At 40.6% G+C, this 18,677-nt stretch overlaps 1 protein-coding gene across 2 annotated transcripts in view; it reads right to left on the bottom strand.

Moving 5' to 3' along the window:
• Positions 1 to 7,627: 7,627 nt before the first annotated feature.
• The window catches only part of PPARGC1A (PPARG coactivator 1 alpha), a 130,210-nt gene continuing 119,160 nt past the window's right edge, over positions 7,628 to 18,677 (bottom strand). For both annotated transcript variants that reach the window (XM_066573229.1, XM_066573230.1), the window contains 2 exons: positions 16,313 to 16,464; positions 7,628 to 12,748 (listed from right to left, as the gene is read on the bottom strand). In XM_066573229.1, the coding sequence (XP_066429326.1) occupies positions 12,645 to 12,748; positions 16,313 to 16,464 (256 nt within the window). In that variant the 3' untranslated portion in view covers positions 7,628 to 12,644. The remainder of the gene's footprint in view (positions 12,749 to 16,312; positions 16,465 to 18,677) is intronic.

Here is an 18,677-nt window from a genome sequence, read left to right as displayed (position 1 = left end):
GGGGGGCTGCCTATTACGGTGGGGGGGGGCTGCTTATTACTGGGGGGGACCTGCTTATTACAGGGGGGGCTGCTTATTACTGGGGGGGACCTGCTTATTACTAGGGGGGCTGCTTATTACTGGGGGGGGGCTACTTATTACAGGGGAAGGGGCTGCTTATTACTGGGGGGGCTGGTTATCACTGGGGGGGTGGGGGCTACTTATTACAGGGGAAGGGGCTGCCTATTACTGTGGGGGCTGCCTATTACAGGGGGGGTCTGCTTATTACGGGGGAGGGGGGCTGGTTATTACTGGGGGGGTGGGGGCTACTTACTACTGAGGGGGCTGCTTATTACTGGGGGGGACCTGCTTATTACTAGGGGGGCTGCTTATTATTGGGGGGGCTACTTATTACAGGGGAAGGGGCTGCCTATTATGGGGGGGGGGCTGCCTATTACTTGGGGGGTGGGGCGCTGCCTATTACTGGGGGGGGGGCTGCTTATTACTGGGGGGAGGACCTGCTTATTACTGGGGGGGCTGCTTATTACTGGGGTGGGGGCTGCTTATTACTGGGGGGGACCTGCTTATTACAGGGGGGGCTGCTTATTACTGGGGGGGACCTGCTTATTACTAGGGGGGCTGCTTATTACTGGGGGGGGGTACTTATTACAGGGGAAGGGGCTGCTTATTACTGGGGGGGCTGGTTATCACTGGGGGGGGGCTACTTATTACAGGGGAAGGGGCTGCCTATTACTGGGGGGGCTGCCTATTACAGGGGGGGGTCTGCTTATTACGGGGGAGGGGGGCTGGTTATTACTGGGGGGTGGGGGCTACTTACTACTGAGGGGGCTGCTTATTACTGGGGGGGACCTGCTTATTACTAGGGGGGCTGCTTATTATTGGGGGGGCTACTTATTACAGGGGAAGGGGCTGCCTATTACGGGGGGGGCTGCCTATTACTTGGGGGGTGGGGCGCTGCCTATTACTGGGGGGGGGCTGCTTATTACTGGGGGGAGGACCTGCTTATTACTGGGGGGGCTGCTTATTACTGGGGTGGGGGCTACTTATTACAGGGGGAGAGGCTGCTAATTACTGAGGGATGGGGGCTGTCTATTACTGGGGGGGAGATAAATTATATGCTGCCCTATGTGTGTGCTGGGGGGGGATAGATTATATACTGCCCTATGTGTGTACTGCCAGGACATTCTAAATGTCATAATTAAATAAGAATGCACTAAACTCCAACCCCCTTCGTAACCCCGCCCCCTATAACCAAAGCCCCGCCCATGTCCCGCCCAACCCTGCCGGGCCTTGTAAAAATGGTCTTGCTTGAAGCCGGTCCCTGGTGCCAAAAAGGTTGGGGACCACTGCTCCAGGGCTTACAGCTCAGAAAATAACTGTGAGTTATAGCTCCTATTAATACAGCTCAACTCGTTTCTACCATATCCATTGTCATCAGGAGCATAAATGCCAAATTAATAGCTTTTTTGAGCTAAACAAAGGGACTCAAATATCGAGCAAGAGAATTTTTTTACCCTGGAATGTAGGCTAACTTTACAGAAAAACCTATTATCCAAGTTTACTTATAGCCTCAATGCCTGTTGCTCACTCAATCTGGACCTGAGGTATAGGGCACTAAGGCTCTATATGAAGTGCAATGACTCAGTGGGTTAATAATCCCCACAGTTCCCTAATAGCCGATGTTAGGTAGATCCTTGGAAGTAGTATCGCTCTATGTCTCAGGGTTAAATCCTGGCTATCAAAGATACCCTCAGATATAGCTGCAAAGCCCCACCTAACTCCCTAACACTGTGCTCAGTGGAGAAAGTAGTGGTGAGGTTCACCAAAATAACAGAGCGGGAACAGAAAGGTAGGTCCTCCAGTCTTGATGGTAGACTGGAGGTTTCTGATTTATATTGCTTTCATGTCTCCTTAAGTAGTTCCTCAATTAGATACCATCCATTAATCAATTAGATGTCATCCATTGATTCACCATTCAGATGGAAGTATGGTAAACACGCCCCCATCCGGGCGGGTATGTGTCAAAGTAAACACACATTCCATTTGTTAAATTAAACAATCTAGACCCCATATTATTTCCCATTGATGGAGAGGAGAATCAGCTCATGACGTGCATCGTTTCTGACCCTCAATTTTACGCTTGTCTTGGTCCGACTGTGTTCCTTATGTCATACCGCCGTTAGGAATAGTGGGCCCGTGATGTAATGAGAGTGCGCGCTCATGTGACCGATATCTCTCACATGGCGCGTGTGCCTACGTAATGACGTAATCGCCGACACGTCATGACGCCTCCCGGCACGCTCCAGCGGCTAGGTGGTTGCTAGAACATGCCGCGACCCGTGCACGATCGCGTACGATCGCGTCATGACGCCCTTCTGCATGCACCCAGCAACAGGTAGTTGTTAGGATGCGTCAATGGCAATACTGTCACGTGAGCGGAGACAGCGATAGCGATGTGTGAACTCCGCCCTCAGTAGCCCTGAGAATATGATGGATATATAATGGTAGACTATTGTAGTAGACATGCTATTAAGGTCTATCAATACATTATTTAGGAATCACAATGTGACGTTACTGCCAGTCCCAAACATCTAGATTTATATATTATGTAGTCAAAAGTACTATATTGTACTTTTTGGGTCATGTTGCATATACGTAGTCAAAGTAAATACTCATTTAGGGTCATTGTCGGAAATAAATTCATACCATCTGATAAATAAATTGGATCTATCTTTCTAATGTTTTATGAACCGCTATGGGGATTATCATTAATTAAGTCTATACACAAAGTGGGATTTAATGCATTATGGATTACAAATCGTGTGAAGCGGGGCAGGTTCAATATCTAATGTAGAGCTAGAGAAAACAGCTGAATGAGAGACTCTTAATGAGACCACTCGGCTTTACACAATCCATCCGATAGATCCATTCTGTCTCCTTCTGAAGGAGTCTTTAATTTGTATCCCCTCTCCTCCCTAATGTATGAATGGATTCCAAATCTTGGAATCCAATACAGTTGATGTTGTTGTTATGGACATAACGTATGTGATTGGCGAGGAGGGCGGACTCCTGTCTCCTGATGTTACTAATATGGGAGAGAAAGCACCTCCTGAATTCCTGTGTTGTTTTGCCCACGTGATTACGTGGGCATGTAGAGGAGGCCATGAAGACAAGGTTTATTGATCTACAGTTTAAGAATTCTCTTATGGTGAAGGTCTTCCCGGTTTGGGCACTTGTAAAGCTGGTGCCTTTTAAGGATGAATTCACATGCATGGCAGTTCCCACATGAAAATGTGCCGCAAGGACACCCAAATACGAGCCAAGTAAGTGTTACTAACGATTGTAGGTGGCTTTTAACCACCCTATCTCTGAGATTGCGACCTATTCGAAATGTAATCTGAGGAATGTCTGGGAGTATTGTGGCTAAGTTATTATCCTCCTTGAGTATATGCCAACATTTTTGTATTATAGATCTGATCTGGGATGTACCATCATCATATGTGGCGATGATCCTCAAAGTATCATCCTGTTCTTTAGGTTTTTGTACTAGTAGGTCACCTCTTTTTTGTTGGTATGCGAACGATCTTGCCTCGTCTATGATCGCCATTGGATACCCCCTCTGTAAAAATCTTGTTTGAGTTTCTCACTCTCAGACCAAATCAGCAACTGAGGAACAGTTCCTCCTAATGCGGAGGAACTGTCCTTTGGGTATCGCTTTGCCTAGCAGGAATGGGTGTGCACTCTGCCAAGACAGCAAGCTGTTGGTTGCTGTTTCTTTTCTGTGCAGGGTGGAGGTTAAGGAGCCATCCACTAATTTATTGATTTTGATGTCTAAGAACGAGATAGAATCTTCCTTAATTTTTGAGGTGATTTTGAGGTTGACATTGGTGATGTTTAGGTATGCCACAAACTCTGCAAAATTAGCTACGCTACCTTCCCAGAAAATCAGAATGTCATCAATAAACCTCACCCACAACAAGATGTTTTAGTCCATTCGGCATTGTGTTCATTGAACACCAATTTCTCCTCCCACCAGCCCAGGAACAGATTGGCATAGGATGGGGCACAGGGGCTCCCCATCGCTGTGCCCCAGAGCTGGTGGAGAAATTTACTGTGGAACATAAAATAGTTGTGGGTGAGGATATAGGACAGGAGTTCCTTAACGAATAGACTGTCTCTCCAAAAGGGATCACCTCTCTGTTTGAGAAAGTGATCAACCGCTCTCAAACCGGCGTCATATGGAATTAAGCTATACAGTGATTCAATGTCCATGCTGGCTAGTAGTGTACGTAGTTCTGGGATTATACCCTCAATTTGTCGAAGGACATCCGTTTGACAAAGGATGGCAGGGCTTGGACAAAGGGGTATAGCATTTTAATGATATAGATACCACAGTTTTGTATTAAACTGTCTATTCCAGATATGATTGGTCTACCTCTGAGCGGAACCAGTCCCTTATGAATCTTTCGTAATGAATAAAAGGTAGGTACCATAGGGTAGTTTGGAAATAGGAAGTTGAATTCTTCTTGACTGATCAGTTTATCAGACAGTGCTCCTAATAATAGCAGTTTGAGATAGGTCTGGAAGGGTCATGTTGGGTCTGAAGATAGGGCTCGATAAGTGTCCTCATCATTGAGGAGTCTCTTACACATCTCAACATAGCTCTCCCGCGACAAGACCACTACATTTCCCCTTTGTCGGCGCGTTTTAAGACTATGTCCACGTCTCGTTCAAGGTGTGTAAGCACCTTGACTTCCCCTGGGCTAAGATTATTGTGTTTCCCTTTGGATGTTGGTACTTGTTTGATTTCTTCCATTATGATTTTCTCAAATATGATTACATAACGGGATTGTCCAGGTGGGGGGTTTTGTACTCCTCAATTTCAAATCAGTTAAAGGACCCTTTCCAGGTAGTCGTGATCCCTCTTTCTCCAATTCTTCTAAATCCCTAAGTCCAGCAATATCTCCTGAATCAAGGCCCAATTTTATTGCTACCTCCAGCGTATTTTGCGCAAGAAGAAGACCATGTCCTTTGTCCAGCCGAACCTATTTAGGCGTCCGGTCGGGACAAAAGACAGGCCCCTCTCCAAGATGCTCACTTCCTCCTTTGAAAGTGTTTTCTGTGAGAGGTTGATGACTTGCATTTTACCCTCTATGTTTGTCTGAACTGTACAAGGTGTAGTGTGGTAGGCTCCCAGTTCTAGGGGAGATTCCTCCGCTCCCTCAGGAAGTAGGTGCCTATAGGTTGGCTAAAAAATTTGAGCCTCTACCTGTGTTTGCTCTGCCTCTACCTCTTTGTCACGTGGGAAAACAACCCCTATTTCCACTATTTGACGACGTTATTCTGTTTCTCCTAGTTCGCCTTTTAAAAAATCACCCTCTGAAGAGCTGATGTCTGTTTCTGGCCTTTGTTCAATAGTATTGTAGGCCTTATTATCCTTAAAGTCCTTCAAATCCCTAACAAATTGTGCATGTTTGCGTTCTTTAATGCATGTGTATTTCTCTATATTTTCTTGCAAAACTTTTTCTTATTGCAGAACTCTGGGTCACTTGAAAACGTTTTTGCTTCATCAATTGCTTCAGAGAGGGTTCTAGAGTTTCTTTTGTGTGTGACCTTTTCTTCTTCTAGGAGAATATGAATTAGTCTAAGTGAACTGTTGGTGATCTCCCTTTCCCACTTACTCAAAAAGTCAGGGTTTCGGGGAGCGAAGGCCCCTTGGCACGATCTTATATTCCAGGTATTTTTGCAAGCCCTGAATCTCCCACCAGCTCTGGGTGTTCTCCCTGTAGACTGTAGTGAGATATGGGCTTTAATCAATGTATATTGTAATTTGTGGATTAAATTCTTTCTCGGAAAATACCGAACCTGCCTGTTAGCCACAAGTTTATATCAATATTTAAGGAAAGAAAACCTACCATTTATGAAACTACTGTATAACTGCAGCAGAGGAATTGTAGTACATAAGTCCTTCACTGAAAAGTCCTATAAAACTTAACTTTTAATACACTAGTTAATATCTGAGACAAACATACATAGAAGGATAATTAGTATAGATATAAGGTCTCAATCTTCATACATAGAAAGTTCTATGGAGTAAAAGGCTGCGTAATCACGCACCCCTTTCAATGCTTATCTCTAACCTGATCCACGGAGATATACTCCACATACGTCTATAACAGAGCCATTCCTCCTCAGATGATCTATCGGGCCATCACATGTGCCCCTCATCTTTTTTACATTTTAATCTCTTCTCTAAGCATTATCTAATAGACTGAGGCTGATTCTTCCATAACTGTTATTAATGGATGAAGAGCATAAGGGCTTTGTGTACGGAAGTTGTTTATCTTTACAGACTGCACATTCATTTCCTTTAGATTTAGAGGTAGATTTCTAAATAGCCCTAAGAGATTGACAATAAGGAAAGAAAAAAATAGGATTTTACATTACAATTTGTCTTCTAAGCTGAAGATGCTCTTACCCCACTATGACCAGGAGTACAGAGCGAAGAAATCTAAAGCCATCCTTCTCAGTGTGTCCCTCATTCTCCCCATGCTGTGACATATAGTTTTCCAGCAGTAGAGCCCACTGTGTATGCAGCAGATTAGTCAGGCACGGTTCTGGGTGCAATGGCTACTGTGAATCCTGTGGGGCTTTTCTGGTCTCCTATGGCATGGTTTGTGTTACCAGAAATAGTGAGATCCATGGCACTTTCACCCTAAACCATGTGGGGAACACTCCTCCCATTGGTGTCCCTGCATGGAACCCATTGGCTTCCTCAATTGTGCCTGGCTCAGCTACAGTGCCAACACATGGGGAGATCAGTGCATGCTTGATGCTGGAGGCTTGCAGCTGCTCCCCAGGATATGGCTCTGTTCACATGAGGTTCCATACTGAGACTGGCATCAGAATATTGGGAAGTCTCTGAGGTACAATGTGCCTGTGTTTTCCAAATGGGCACCCTTTTGGTATGCATTAGGTGAATAGGCCCCTATGGATATGTTCAGCATATGCACCAGGAAATATTCTGGCATATATGCCAAATGTCTACAAGTAGTATTTAAGCAGAGTCTAAAGGGCCTTTTATACAGCCCAATAATCAGGCAAGAACATTTGCTTGACCTTCGTTTGCACGGTTATAGGGGCCATGCAGATGTGCAATCTATCAGCCAATAAATGAGATAATTCACTGGCTGATTGGCCCAGCTACACAACTCCATTTTAATAAGGGAAGATGTATAGCAGACCAATCATGGTATGAGGATAAACTATACTAATAATGATAATTTCACCTCATTCTCCAGATAATCTGCCAGCGTAATCATTCAACAAGTGCTAATCAACAAAGTAATTGTCTTTACGAACACATGAGCAACAGGAAGTGGTCTGTACGAAGACTTCATTAAGCATTAATTCTATTGGAGGTATGGAAACAGTGTGCTAATGAAATAAAAGACTCTGGGCCGGTGGTTGTGAGAGTCCAGTGGCGGAGCACCTACTTATAAATGCTCTTTGCAGGAATACACTTTCAAATATAATATTTTAGACAAATCGGTGAAATTCCACTGAACAGTGTATCAATTTCCTCTACCAAATACATTTTTTTTTCAAAAATGAGAAAAAACAGGAGTTTATTTGAAACATTTGTTTCCCTTTATTAGCTCAGTGAGGCCAATGTGTTCTGCACATTAAAAAAATAATCACAGGAATTTGTATACAATGAATAAAACCACAGTACATGTAGACTTGGCAGGTGGAACCTCGACCCCGGGCGGTGGGGTAGGCTAACTAAAAGCTTTGATTGCCTGTTAAGCACAATTTTACCACCATTAGTACATTTTCATCTACAAATCTTACAGTAGCGCAATCCAGTCAGTTGTTCATAGTATTGATAATGTGTGTCACACAAGTACAGATTTTAGAATCATCACATTATCGTATATGGCTATTCTAGTTCATCAGATAGGTTTGAAACTACAATGATTTGAAGTTCTCAGATTTACAGATATCAAAAAGGACACATAATTATCAACTAAATCTAAAGGGATGAAGTGATTCTTATTTCATTTTTTTTTTTAAATTTCAAATGACCCAACGTCCCTCCCTCCGATTGCACAATTGTTCCATTCTGCGCAACCGTCTTTGGCAAATATTTAGCACAATCTTATAGGCTACTTGAATGTAAAATTTCAAATCTAACATTGAATAGTACATTTTTGAAAAATGTTTAAAATTTACTTTTATTTCCACAAAGGGCACAGCCATAGAATTTAAACTACTATAAAGCAGAAAAAGCAGCGACTACACGTTAAATCTAGCAGTTTTACACAATTTTAAATTTTTTTTTTTTAATTTTAATTTTTAATTGTTTTTTTTTTTTATACTTCTCGTCCACAGAACGTTAGTGGTGTGTTGTCTATTGAAATTTTTTTTTTTTAAATGTATGGTAATTGTGAGAAACAAAAACATTTAATTGCCAATTACATATGATCCCAAAATATGTTTAAATGCCCCTAAAACGCACAAATTTCAGTTGTTGTATATTACTGTACACAGAGGAACTTGTGATTGTAGGAGAGAGCAATTGTCAGGTCTGCAAAAAAAAAAAAAAAATCTAAAAAAATAAAATAAAATAAAAAAAAAAAACAACAATATTTTATCTGCTTAAAAAGAAACAAAATCAACAAACATGTTCAATTCATTTCAGCGATACAGGGAAAAATAGAATGTAGTAAAACATCTGATTACATAATTTAAAGGCAAAATAGGCAATGCATCTGGTCTTCAACACATAATATGATATATTAAACATTGATCTCTTAAAAATAATTTATTGCTTTTAATATATACTTTATTTTATTTTTGTACAACAGAAAATTGAGAAAGAAAAAAAAAAATCTGTAAACTTTAGTTTTTGTTTGGCGATCACATAATTAAACAAGATAAATACCTGCATTTTTTTTGTTTTTTTGTAACCTACATAAATACAACCATTACACGGATTTAAAGCTGTCCACAACGTAACAGGGAACCCGTGGAAATAACATGTGGTTATAGGATTTTATTTATTGCTATCTACCTACATGGAAATGGAAATAAAAGAACGTCTCTGGCGTTTTACAGACTGTGGATTTTTGAAAGAAAAAACAAAAAGTTGCTGGTGATAAACCATGAACACAGCCATTGTACAGACTGTTTGAACTAATTGAATCTGATTTGCCATGGTACCGAAAATGAACAGAAAGTCGATATTACTATAATAGAAGCAGCCTGGTGGATTTATATTCATATTTTCAAGAATACAGTCTATAAATATTTCTCAAGATACGTAGGACCCAGTAACTCATAAATATAAGACCGGCCTCATAAATATTTTTGAGGTAGTGCCTTAGAATGACGTAATTGTTTCCTGGAATATTGGTAGCCTGCATACCGGTTTTACCGATAGAATGGCTGCCAAAATGGTTTCTACATGACAGGCCCATTTAAAACAGCAAAAGGGGTCATGTTTTGCTAGATGTGTCAATAATAAGTAACATACATGTTATATGAGATTAGAAAAAAATAGGATGTGTGTTTTTTTCTCGAAACAGTCCCATTGGTGCATAAAAAAAGTTGAATCTGGTATATGTAGTAATGGGACTACGGATGAGCTGAAATAGTAGACACAACCCATAGACAAGAGTGTCACTATAGTGAAAGAATATGTGTGAGACAACCCTCTTACACACCTGGACATGTATATTGGTGCAATCTTGATTAAAAAAAAAACTTAGCAAGGTTGCAAAATGTGTACACTAATCCATGTCGAAACTTGTACCAGGTTAGCAACTCTCAGATTCGAAACTAAAGGATATTAATGTTGATGTCCTTTGTAAATAACATGGTCGAGCAAAGTGTTTTACAAATGATGATACAATGTCTGAGATGAAAAGAATATTTTTGTGCATGGATGTTTTTGGATCATTTCCAAGCCTTACATGGTTGTCTTACGTCAATATTGTATAGGTGACTTTAGAAGAGTTTTCTAAAAAAGGGGGACGAATCTCTCACGTGCTACCGTGAAGGAATCTCTCCACTTTTTGGAAAACCATGGTTAAAAAAAAAGTAGTGTAGATGTTCTACAGCAAAATGACCCCTAGTGATGTTAAAAATCTCCCGAAATGTCGTTGCAAATGCGAAAAAGAGTGAAAAACCATGACAGGTTAAACAATCTTTGGCACTCCAGTTTATTGTACACGGCAGTTCACCAAGCTGGCGTGGACAGCAGCAACCAGAGTACTGAATTCCTGATGCAAATGGCTTGACCCAAGACCTTCTCGCACTGAACCTGGTTACATTATAGAACAAAAAGGATTCTAGCAAAATCAGTAATATTTTTTTTTTCGTGTACATTCACCAATTATTCCAAAAAATTTATTCTTTAAACCATTTATAATAGCAATATTCATCCAAAAGATTTTACAAACTGTTGCAAAAAACTGTGACTGATTAACATTTGTGAAAAAATATTTGCATTGCTAAACACGCACCACACATAACGTAGAGTTCAGTCAGCTATGAGCCGATGGATATGGGCAAACTTGGATCTTGTCATTAATTCCACTTGTGTTTGAATACATTAAAAGTTGCGGAACAAAGGTTAACCCATCAGCAGGTTAGCAGTAGAGGAAAGCTGTGCGTGAAGAGATTAAAATGATTCAGTGTAAAAGATCATCCTTGATAAGGAAATCAACCTGATGTTGTGGCCTCCTTGGACTAAGACAACATCTTAAAGGATCAGTAGTACAACAGCAGCATAGCTGTGACTACACTAATGCATAGTCAACACTATCGTGCAACGGGAGGTTTCACCCCTAGCGTAGGATAGTATTATGAGAGTGTTAGCATCCTTTTAACTGGCCATATATTGTTTAATCAGCATATTACTGTAACACATATGATAAGTGTTAACTGATAACGAAGTCTTCAGTAAACAAAGGAATGGAATATCAGTTTCTCGAAAAGGATGCACAACAGTAAAAATACTGGCTTATGCCAAAAAATTCCAACAGTGCTGAAAAAAAAAAAAAAGTTACTGGCTTATTAAACAGTGTTTAGACAAAAATATCACCCACATATGGTGCACAGTGCTGAGTCACCCAGCAGCTTATCAGAGAAAAGACGCACAATGGCCTATTGTGATAAGTAATCAAATCATACATTCATTCTCGACTCACAATAATACGAATAATATATTTTTTTTCCTTAAAAAATCACTACGAACGTTAACAAGACCTCTGATATGATAAATCTCGAACTGATTATGTATTACTGCAGATGAAGACACTTACACGGAAGGATGAGACATGTTCTCCATGCGACAGAAGCCTTTTTCCAGGCTTATGTAATCCTTCTCAAAAAACAGTTATATGGAAGCTCACCAAAAAAATAGCCATGAGTGTGCTTTAAAGCGATAATTGTGCACCCCAAAAAAAGGAAAAAAAAAATGTAAAAAAATTAAAACACGCACACGCGGTCATTTTTGTTCTTTTTCTTACAATCAAATATATATAAGCTTAAAGTCAGCTCCTAAATGGATTAGTATACAACAGGTGTTTCACCTTTTTTTATAGAGTTACATTTTGAATATTCTCGATTTTAAGAAAAGTTTTTGTTTTTTTTCTCCGTATTGAAAAGAAGGCTGCATTTACAGTGCATAGCAGTAACAAATAAAGAACAGTTTCATACTCTATGTACACAAAATAAAAATACCCCATTGAACCCAATCTCTGCCAGAGACACGGCGTATGTCCGCTTGCACATCTCCCCAGCAGAAGAGGAGGGAACATCTGTAAATATTTGACCAGTACTATGCAGTGGTAGAAACTACCTGGACACTGATTCAGATAGTTTTACTCAGCTCTCATTTATTATGTAACACCACATCCACTCATCAGAAAATAAAATATATTTATATATATTTATATCTATATATAATGCTGAACAAGCTGTGAAATTGACCATATACAAGGCTTTCAATATTGACGGACAACATTGTAGACAATTGCATGGGTGTCAGAATCAGAGACTAATGAAGAGTTAAAGAGAATTGCATGTGCTGAAAAATGCCTTTTTTTCAGGTTTCTTCACAAGATTCCCAATAAAAAAAGTTTACTAAGGCGTTTATCTATATTGCAATGTTTTTATAGTTTTTTTGTTTTTTTCTATGGGATGATGATCAAAATTAGACAAAGTGAAGATTGCATTGCAGTTGAGTATCAGCAGCTTACAGATCCTCCAATATTCCCGTGATAAACAAGTGATCTCTTGACTTTTCCAGAATAATCAGTTTTGAATGGAGAAGTTTTTTCACAGTTGACTGGCACTTTCATCTCCATTGAAAAGCATGTCTCGTCTTTTATTCGAGTGATACAACGGCGACTGTGAAAGTGAGGAATCATCTGACACCCATGGCTTTCCGTGCTTGTCTACCAATCCCATTTGCCTCTTTAGTCTTCAGCAGCTGTGTCCATGTAAACCATTGAAGAACGGAGAGTGTAAAGTAGGAGAAATTCCTAGGTTTGACTTTCAAGAGTCTCTTATTGGAGGACGAGTTGTCCGTGAGGTATTCTCCATCATTCCATTGGGCGTTGTGGTGATGCATGTTACCTGCGCAAGCTTCTTTGTGCCTCTTTAAGCAAACTGTCAAAATCCATGGAGTCATATTTGCTTTTGGTGGAAGCAGGATCGAAGTCATCTGAATTTGAATCTAAGAGCCCAAAAAAAATAAATAACATGATTGAACGAAACATAGTAGGATATTGTCCTTTAAAACACGAATGAAATTTTAAACTCTTGAATGATTTTGAATTAGGGGCACAATAGTTGTAGTTTTTATTAGAAAACTTTTTATGGAAATATACTTTTTGTAAAAACAATAAGAACGAACCCTTAAATACATGCCAATCCAACTCAGTCCACCCTGTTGTCAAAGTTCACATGTATACAATGCACTGTTGTACCCAAAAATTCAATCTCTGTTTGAGTAAGCTGCATGGAATAGTTTCATTCTCTCTTGAAGAGGATTATTCTTAAAAGGGGTTTCCAGTTGTAAACAATAAATGTATTCATTAATAATAGATCAGTGGGGTCCTGCCATCCGGAATTCCTGACGATCAGTTGCTCACTGGGCCGGTGTACCTGTGCACTGAGCTGATTTCTGCAGGAAGTAGACCGCTTCATTTGTACTGCAATGGCGAAGACATTTGTGTGAAATACCAAGCCCGGCCACTGCAGTGAGAATAGAGCTGTCTGCTTCTTGCGCAAATGGGCTCAGACAATGAACACGCAAACTCTGCAAACATCCGATCAGTGGGCGTACCGGGCAATGGACCATCCTAAGGATAGGTCATCGAAATTTTATAACCGGAAACAAGTCAGCTACTTTGAGCCCTATAAGCTAGTCTAAGGACATACTTGCTTTTCCCAATGTTCTCCCATTATCAGTGCTCAAAACCTGTTGCTACAATGCATTGAGTTGCACACTAATTAGCCCTCCCATTACACATATAGAACGGGAGGACTACTTGGTGCATGCCATGGTTGGTTTGAGTGTTGACAATGGGGATGGTGAGGAAGGCCATTCCCGGACTCAATGGGTCAGCCACTATGAGGTTATACTGTCAAGTAGCCGACAGTATCTTTTAAAGAATAACAAAAAAAAATACATTAAAAAAATTAAAATAATTAAAACCATAAGCTCATTTTCTGATACTGATGCCGTGTCTGAACCACCGAGCTTGTCCTGCCTCGAAATTAAAAATGAATTCCATGAAAATACTGGAAGCAAATAAAAGGGAAGCAATCAAATAATTCTAAATAGCTTTAAATGTGAATCCATCACATAAAATACTAAATAAATAACAATACCCTTACACTGCCATTTCCTCTATTTTCCCACATCTCCCTCGGGCATCGTTATTTTGTTTGAGTTGCTTACAGCGTACTAACCAGAGTCCTGTTATTCAAACAGCTGTGTTTACTCTCCAGCTCTGTCTAAGCCCCTCTACATTATGGAGGTGTTAAATAAGGTAGACACAGAGCGTCATGCTGCATCTGACTATTTCAATCCACCAACAAATAAACAGAAAATAAATCTTGTACTGCACGCAAGGCTGAGCTTTTGCTGAAGAGCGGAGCCTTTCGCACATGTATATAATGCATGGAAAGAATATTAGCAAATATGGCTGATGTTTGAGCCCCCATTGTTATAGGAAAGTGCAGTTCAAACTGATGGGTAAAATATTCATCCAGAAGGGAAATGAATACCTAGACAACATTAAGTATATAACACAATGTAGTATTAATAGGGAAAAGGGAAGGCTTGGGTTAGACCGTGACCTCTCCGCTGTTCAATGCACTTCGGTGCAATGCAGCTCTTGCATACTAAAGCTGGCTATACATCTTCAATCACTGTCTGCTGAATATTCATTCTCCCGACTCCACCATACACATGAATACTCAGCTCAGTCAAGCATGCATGTGTTTTCAATAGAGAGAAAAGAATAAGCCACTGCCAAGCACCTTATGGTTTATCTTATGTGAGAAAAAAAGGATCAGGCATGTAAATTCCAATATGTCCAATCGTTGGCATAGGGTAAGAGTTGGCCTTCTCACCAGGGAGGGTTGGGAGGGCTCCATAATGATAGCCTTGAGATATGCATAACATAGACAGGCCCACCGAAATGCCTTAGAAAGAGGAAGTGCAAAAATGCAAGGAAACAAAAAAAAACCTCAGCGCTCCTTGGGAAGAAGATAGTCCAGGGAACATAGATGTTCCCTGGAGTATCTTCTTCCCAAGGAGTGCTGAGGGGTTTTTTTTCTTTGCATTTTTGCACTTCTTTTAATTACTTAGTGGGTCCTTCTTGCCAGTGGGACCCACACCACTCAGCGGCTCTCCTTATTTAGCCCCTCTGGATTGGAAGCGTGGGAACCATTACCACATAATCTATTACAGGTCTACTTGGACGTGGAGGTGATAGTGAAGTCCCCTCAGGGCTTCACTATTCACCGAGTAAGTCCCATATACATTTATTCTCATTAAGTTATCTTGCTCTATCCAGGAGCATCCATCCTAATCCCTCCTTTAGAAAGAGGAAGTGGGGAATGAACATCTTTTGATCAGTTGGACTCAAGGTGGTGGGTGGAAATTAACGCATCTAAGGCTAATCGGCAGAAAACTAGGTGCTGCCAGCCTAGTACACTGGCTGACCATAGGTCATATTAGCATAATAAGGTATGAAGAAAAGTGAAAGAGAACAACGGCTGTTGCGCAACCTGTTGATATACATTGAATGTAGGCAAAATAGCAAATATAGCAGATAACATGTTTCGGGGCTTGCAGACCTCTTCATCAGACAGCTGGATGACCAGTAATTATAGCATCGCATAACAAGTGAGGCAAAGGCACAGGGAGTATAATAACGAATGAAGCAAAGCAAATAAAATGAATAAAAAAGGGAAGAACAAATAGGAGATTTTTATTAGCTGCCACTCTCTGCTCTAGTAGCCAGTGTGCAGACCCAATGTCAACAATATGGTACAACTCTGGATGACCTGACATGATCATGTATTACATTATTACCTATTCATATATTGCATCTTGAAGTGCTATTAGCTAAGCCCAACCAAGTTTGCATAAAGAAAAGTTCTGAGTAGATAACCACCTTTAATGCATTTAAGGCAAGGATAGAGTAGGTATCATTCCAGGTCCTATGGCTAAGGCTATACAATGCCATTTAGTTACCCTTGAGCAGTGGTAAAATCTAAGCATTACCACAACCACAAAGCTACCTCAATTCTCAGCTGTGGGAAACAAGGTCACATGAAACCTTTGACCATGACAACAAAAATCAGACCACATTGTAATAGTGACCTGATTTTATTGAGACTCATGGACAACCAAATGTTACCTTCAAGCACCAGCCTAAGATTCAACTTCTACAAACCTCAACCGAAAACTATATTAATGATGTAAAAATAAGTTTTATAACCCATGGCCTTTTCTATTCAAACATTTCATTTTATTATTGCCTGCCTGATGCAAGTGGCAATGGCCTGTACATTAATTACCAAGCTATAAAGAATATAGAACATATATTAGCTCCTACCATATGCTGGTACTTTATTCTAGGCAATTCATTTTTCATAACAAATTAACAATAAATGAGGAGTCCAGTAAATCACTGCCTGCCTGCATCTAACTATGTCACGCTAAATCATCTTTGTGTGAAAATGACACCACCCAACAGCATTAAGCAACTGGAATCCATACCTAAATCTGCATAGTTGGACTTTCGAAACTGCTTTCTTTCACAAAAGCACAGCTCAAAGTCGGGTTCATTAGCTCTGCGCAGGGTGTATCCATTCTCAAGAGCAGCAAACGCGTCACAGGTGTAGCGGTAGGTGATGAAACCATAACAGTCTCTGCAAAGAGTAGGGAAATATGAAATGAGTGAGCCATGTATTGGATGGATGGATCTATAATAGAGATGAGTGAGTATACTCGCTAAGGCACATTACAGGAGCGAGTAGTGCCTTAGCCGAGTATCTCCCGGCTCGTCTCTAAAGATTCGGGGGCCGGTGGGGGGCGGGGAGCGGCGGGGAGGAACGGAGGGGAGATCTCTCTCTCCCTCTCTCCCCCCGCTCCCCGCCGCAACTCACCCACGCCAGCCCCCGAATCTTTAGAGACGAGCGGGGAGATACTCGGCTAAGGCACTACTCGCTCGAGTAATGTGCCTTAGCGAGTATACTCACTCATCTCTTATCTATAAGTCAACTATGCATCATAGTATGGCTCTCCATGATGATGTAAGAAACCTTAATTTACAAAGAAAGTTCATATATTTATACACCAAAATGGTTGTCTTCTATAGAATTATTACAAGATGCTCTTAATGAGATGAGATTGTGGGTGCTACTGCAGCCAGTAAATATCCCTTGAAGTTCCAATGGGTGTCAATATCTATTCCATGTACAGTATGTACCATAGTATGCTTCACATAAGTCATCTTGGGGTATGTTCACATAGGCACTTAAAGGAGCAAGCCTATTGAAAAGGGGGTTGCATCCCAACAACAAGGCTCTATCAGGATCCAAAAAAATCAAATAATTTACTGAAACAATACCCCATTCCCTAATACCCGGTCTTATTGAGATTGGTGCGTCTATGCTGTGCGGCAGTTGGTGGAAGTGAGCTCATGAAGTATTGTGTACATGACAGCATACCATGGAGGTCATTAGTAATTAGAATAAAGTTAGCAGTTTATCTCTTGAGTCCTAATGTTGGCAACGTGTCTTTATGATAATTTTATCTGTGGATATATATCCTACTGCATCTGCTGTTTTTAAGTGGGCTCTCTAACTATAGGCCTGCACTCTGTACATTCTTATTTTTGGATTCCTTGACAATTTGTCCTGGAAGTTGGATAATGATCGTCTTGTTAAAGGTTCCCTGATGACCCCATATATTTATCAGGGGATCAAGAACGCTATCTTTTCTGCTTAGGGAGAGCACCTATATGGTGAGTGAGGAGACTTATAAGGCCATTCATGCTTCTTCTGGGTAATCTGCAAATAAGGGAGACAGAACAATATCTCTGCAGTGCCACCTATTGGAAGGCAGCATTCCTGCAAATCAATGTTAGACTCTTTATACAAGCCTGGTAACAATGACTAGGAATTGAAAGCCAAGCCAGAATCCATACACAGACAGCTGTTTTGGGGTGCTTGCCCCTCATCAGAGTGCAGTAGGTTTCCGGCTTGGCTAGTGAGAGGGCTGTGATGTGGGTCAGGATCTTTTCTCCATGTGGAGAGCACCTAGACGGTGAGTGAGGAGACTTATAAGGCCATTCATGCTCCTCTGGGTAATATGCAAATAAGCGGAAACACTCTAGAACCTACTGGAACTTGTTTGTGGGTGAATACGTCTTAGTTGTATCCTAGACATTTTGCAACTTAGATTTTGTGCACTTATTTTCATAGGTTTACCAAGAATATTCTTTTTGATATTTCTCCTGTATGTGATTAGAGATATATATGTGCTATTATTGAGATTTTGTGACTGATTTCTTTATTTTCATATAGGTTTATTAGCATAGGCCTTTTTGTATTGCACCTAGTCTCTGTCATCCAGCTATATACCTTTTCCTGGCCCTGTCGAGGCAAACAGGAAAGGTTGGAGGTCAGGGTTGCCCTTATCAGGGTGGGAACCCTGCATAGGTAGTAGCATATTAGGGATTATCTTTTAACCTGTCTAATAAATTCAGTTTGATAACTAGATGTAAGAGTAATTTTTCTGTGACTTAAATGTTTACACTGGGCAGAAAATCGGTAGCCAGATATATACAAAGCAGAAGGTGAGTAGCAGCAAAGGGATGACGTTTTAAGGAATCTCATCCACACATCGTGAGAAATTTTTTATAAAATCTGCAGCACAGTAACAATGCAGAAAACAACATGGAAGATCTGCAAAGTCTGCAGTGGAAAATCCATTGCAGAACATTTGTAAATATGAATATGCCCTTATACTAAACTTCTCATGCTCTATAGACTTGACTGTAGCAAGGAATGTTTTTGAACAAGTCAGACATTATCTCTCCTCTTCTAGTTCATGAAGCAAGCTGGTGAGGCACATGTAG

The sequence above is a fragment of the Eleutherodactylus coqui genome, chromosome 7, assembly GCF_035609145.1.
Source record: "Eleutherodactylus coqui strain aEleCoq1 chromosome 7, aEleCoq1.hap1, whole genome shotgun sequence".
Classification (NCBI taxonomy): Eukaryota; Metazoa; Chordata; class Amphibia; order Anura; family Eleutherodactylidae; genus Eleutherodactylus; species Eleutherodactylus coqui.
The sequence above is the reverse complement of the archived record's forward strand: the minus strand, read 5'-3'. Positions and strand labels throughout refer to the sequence as shown.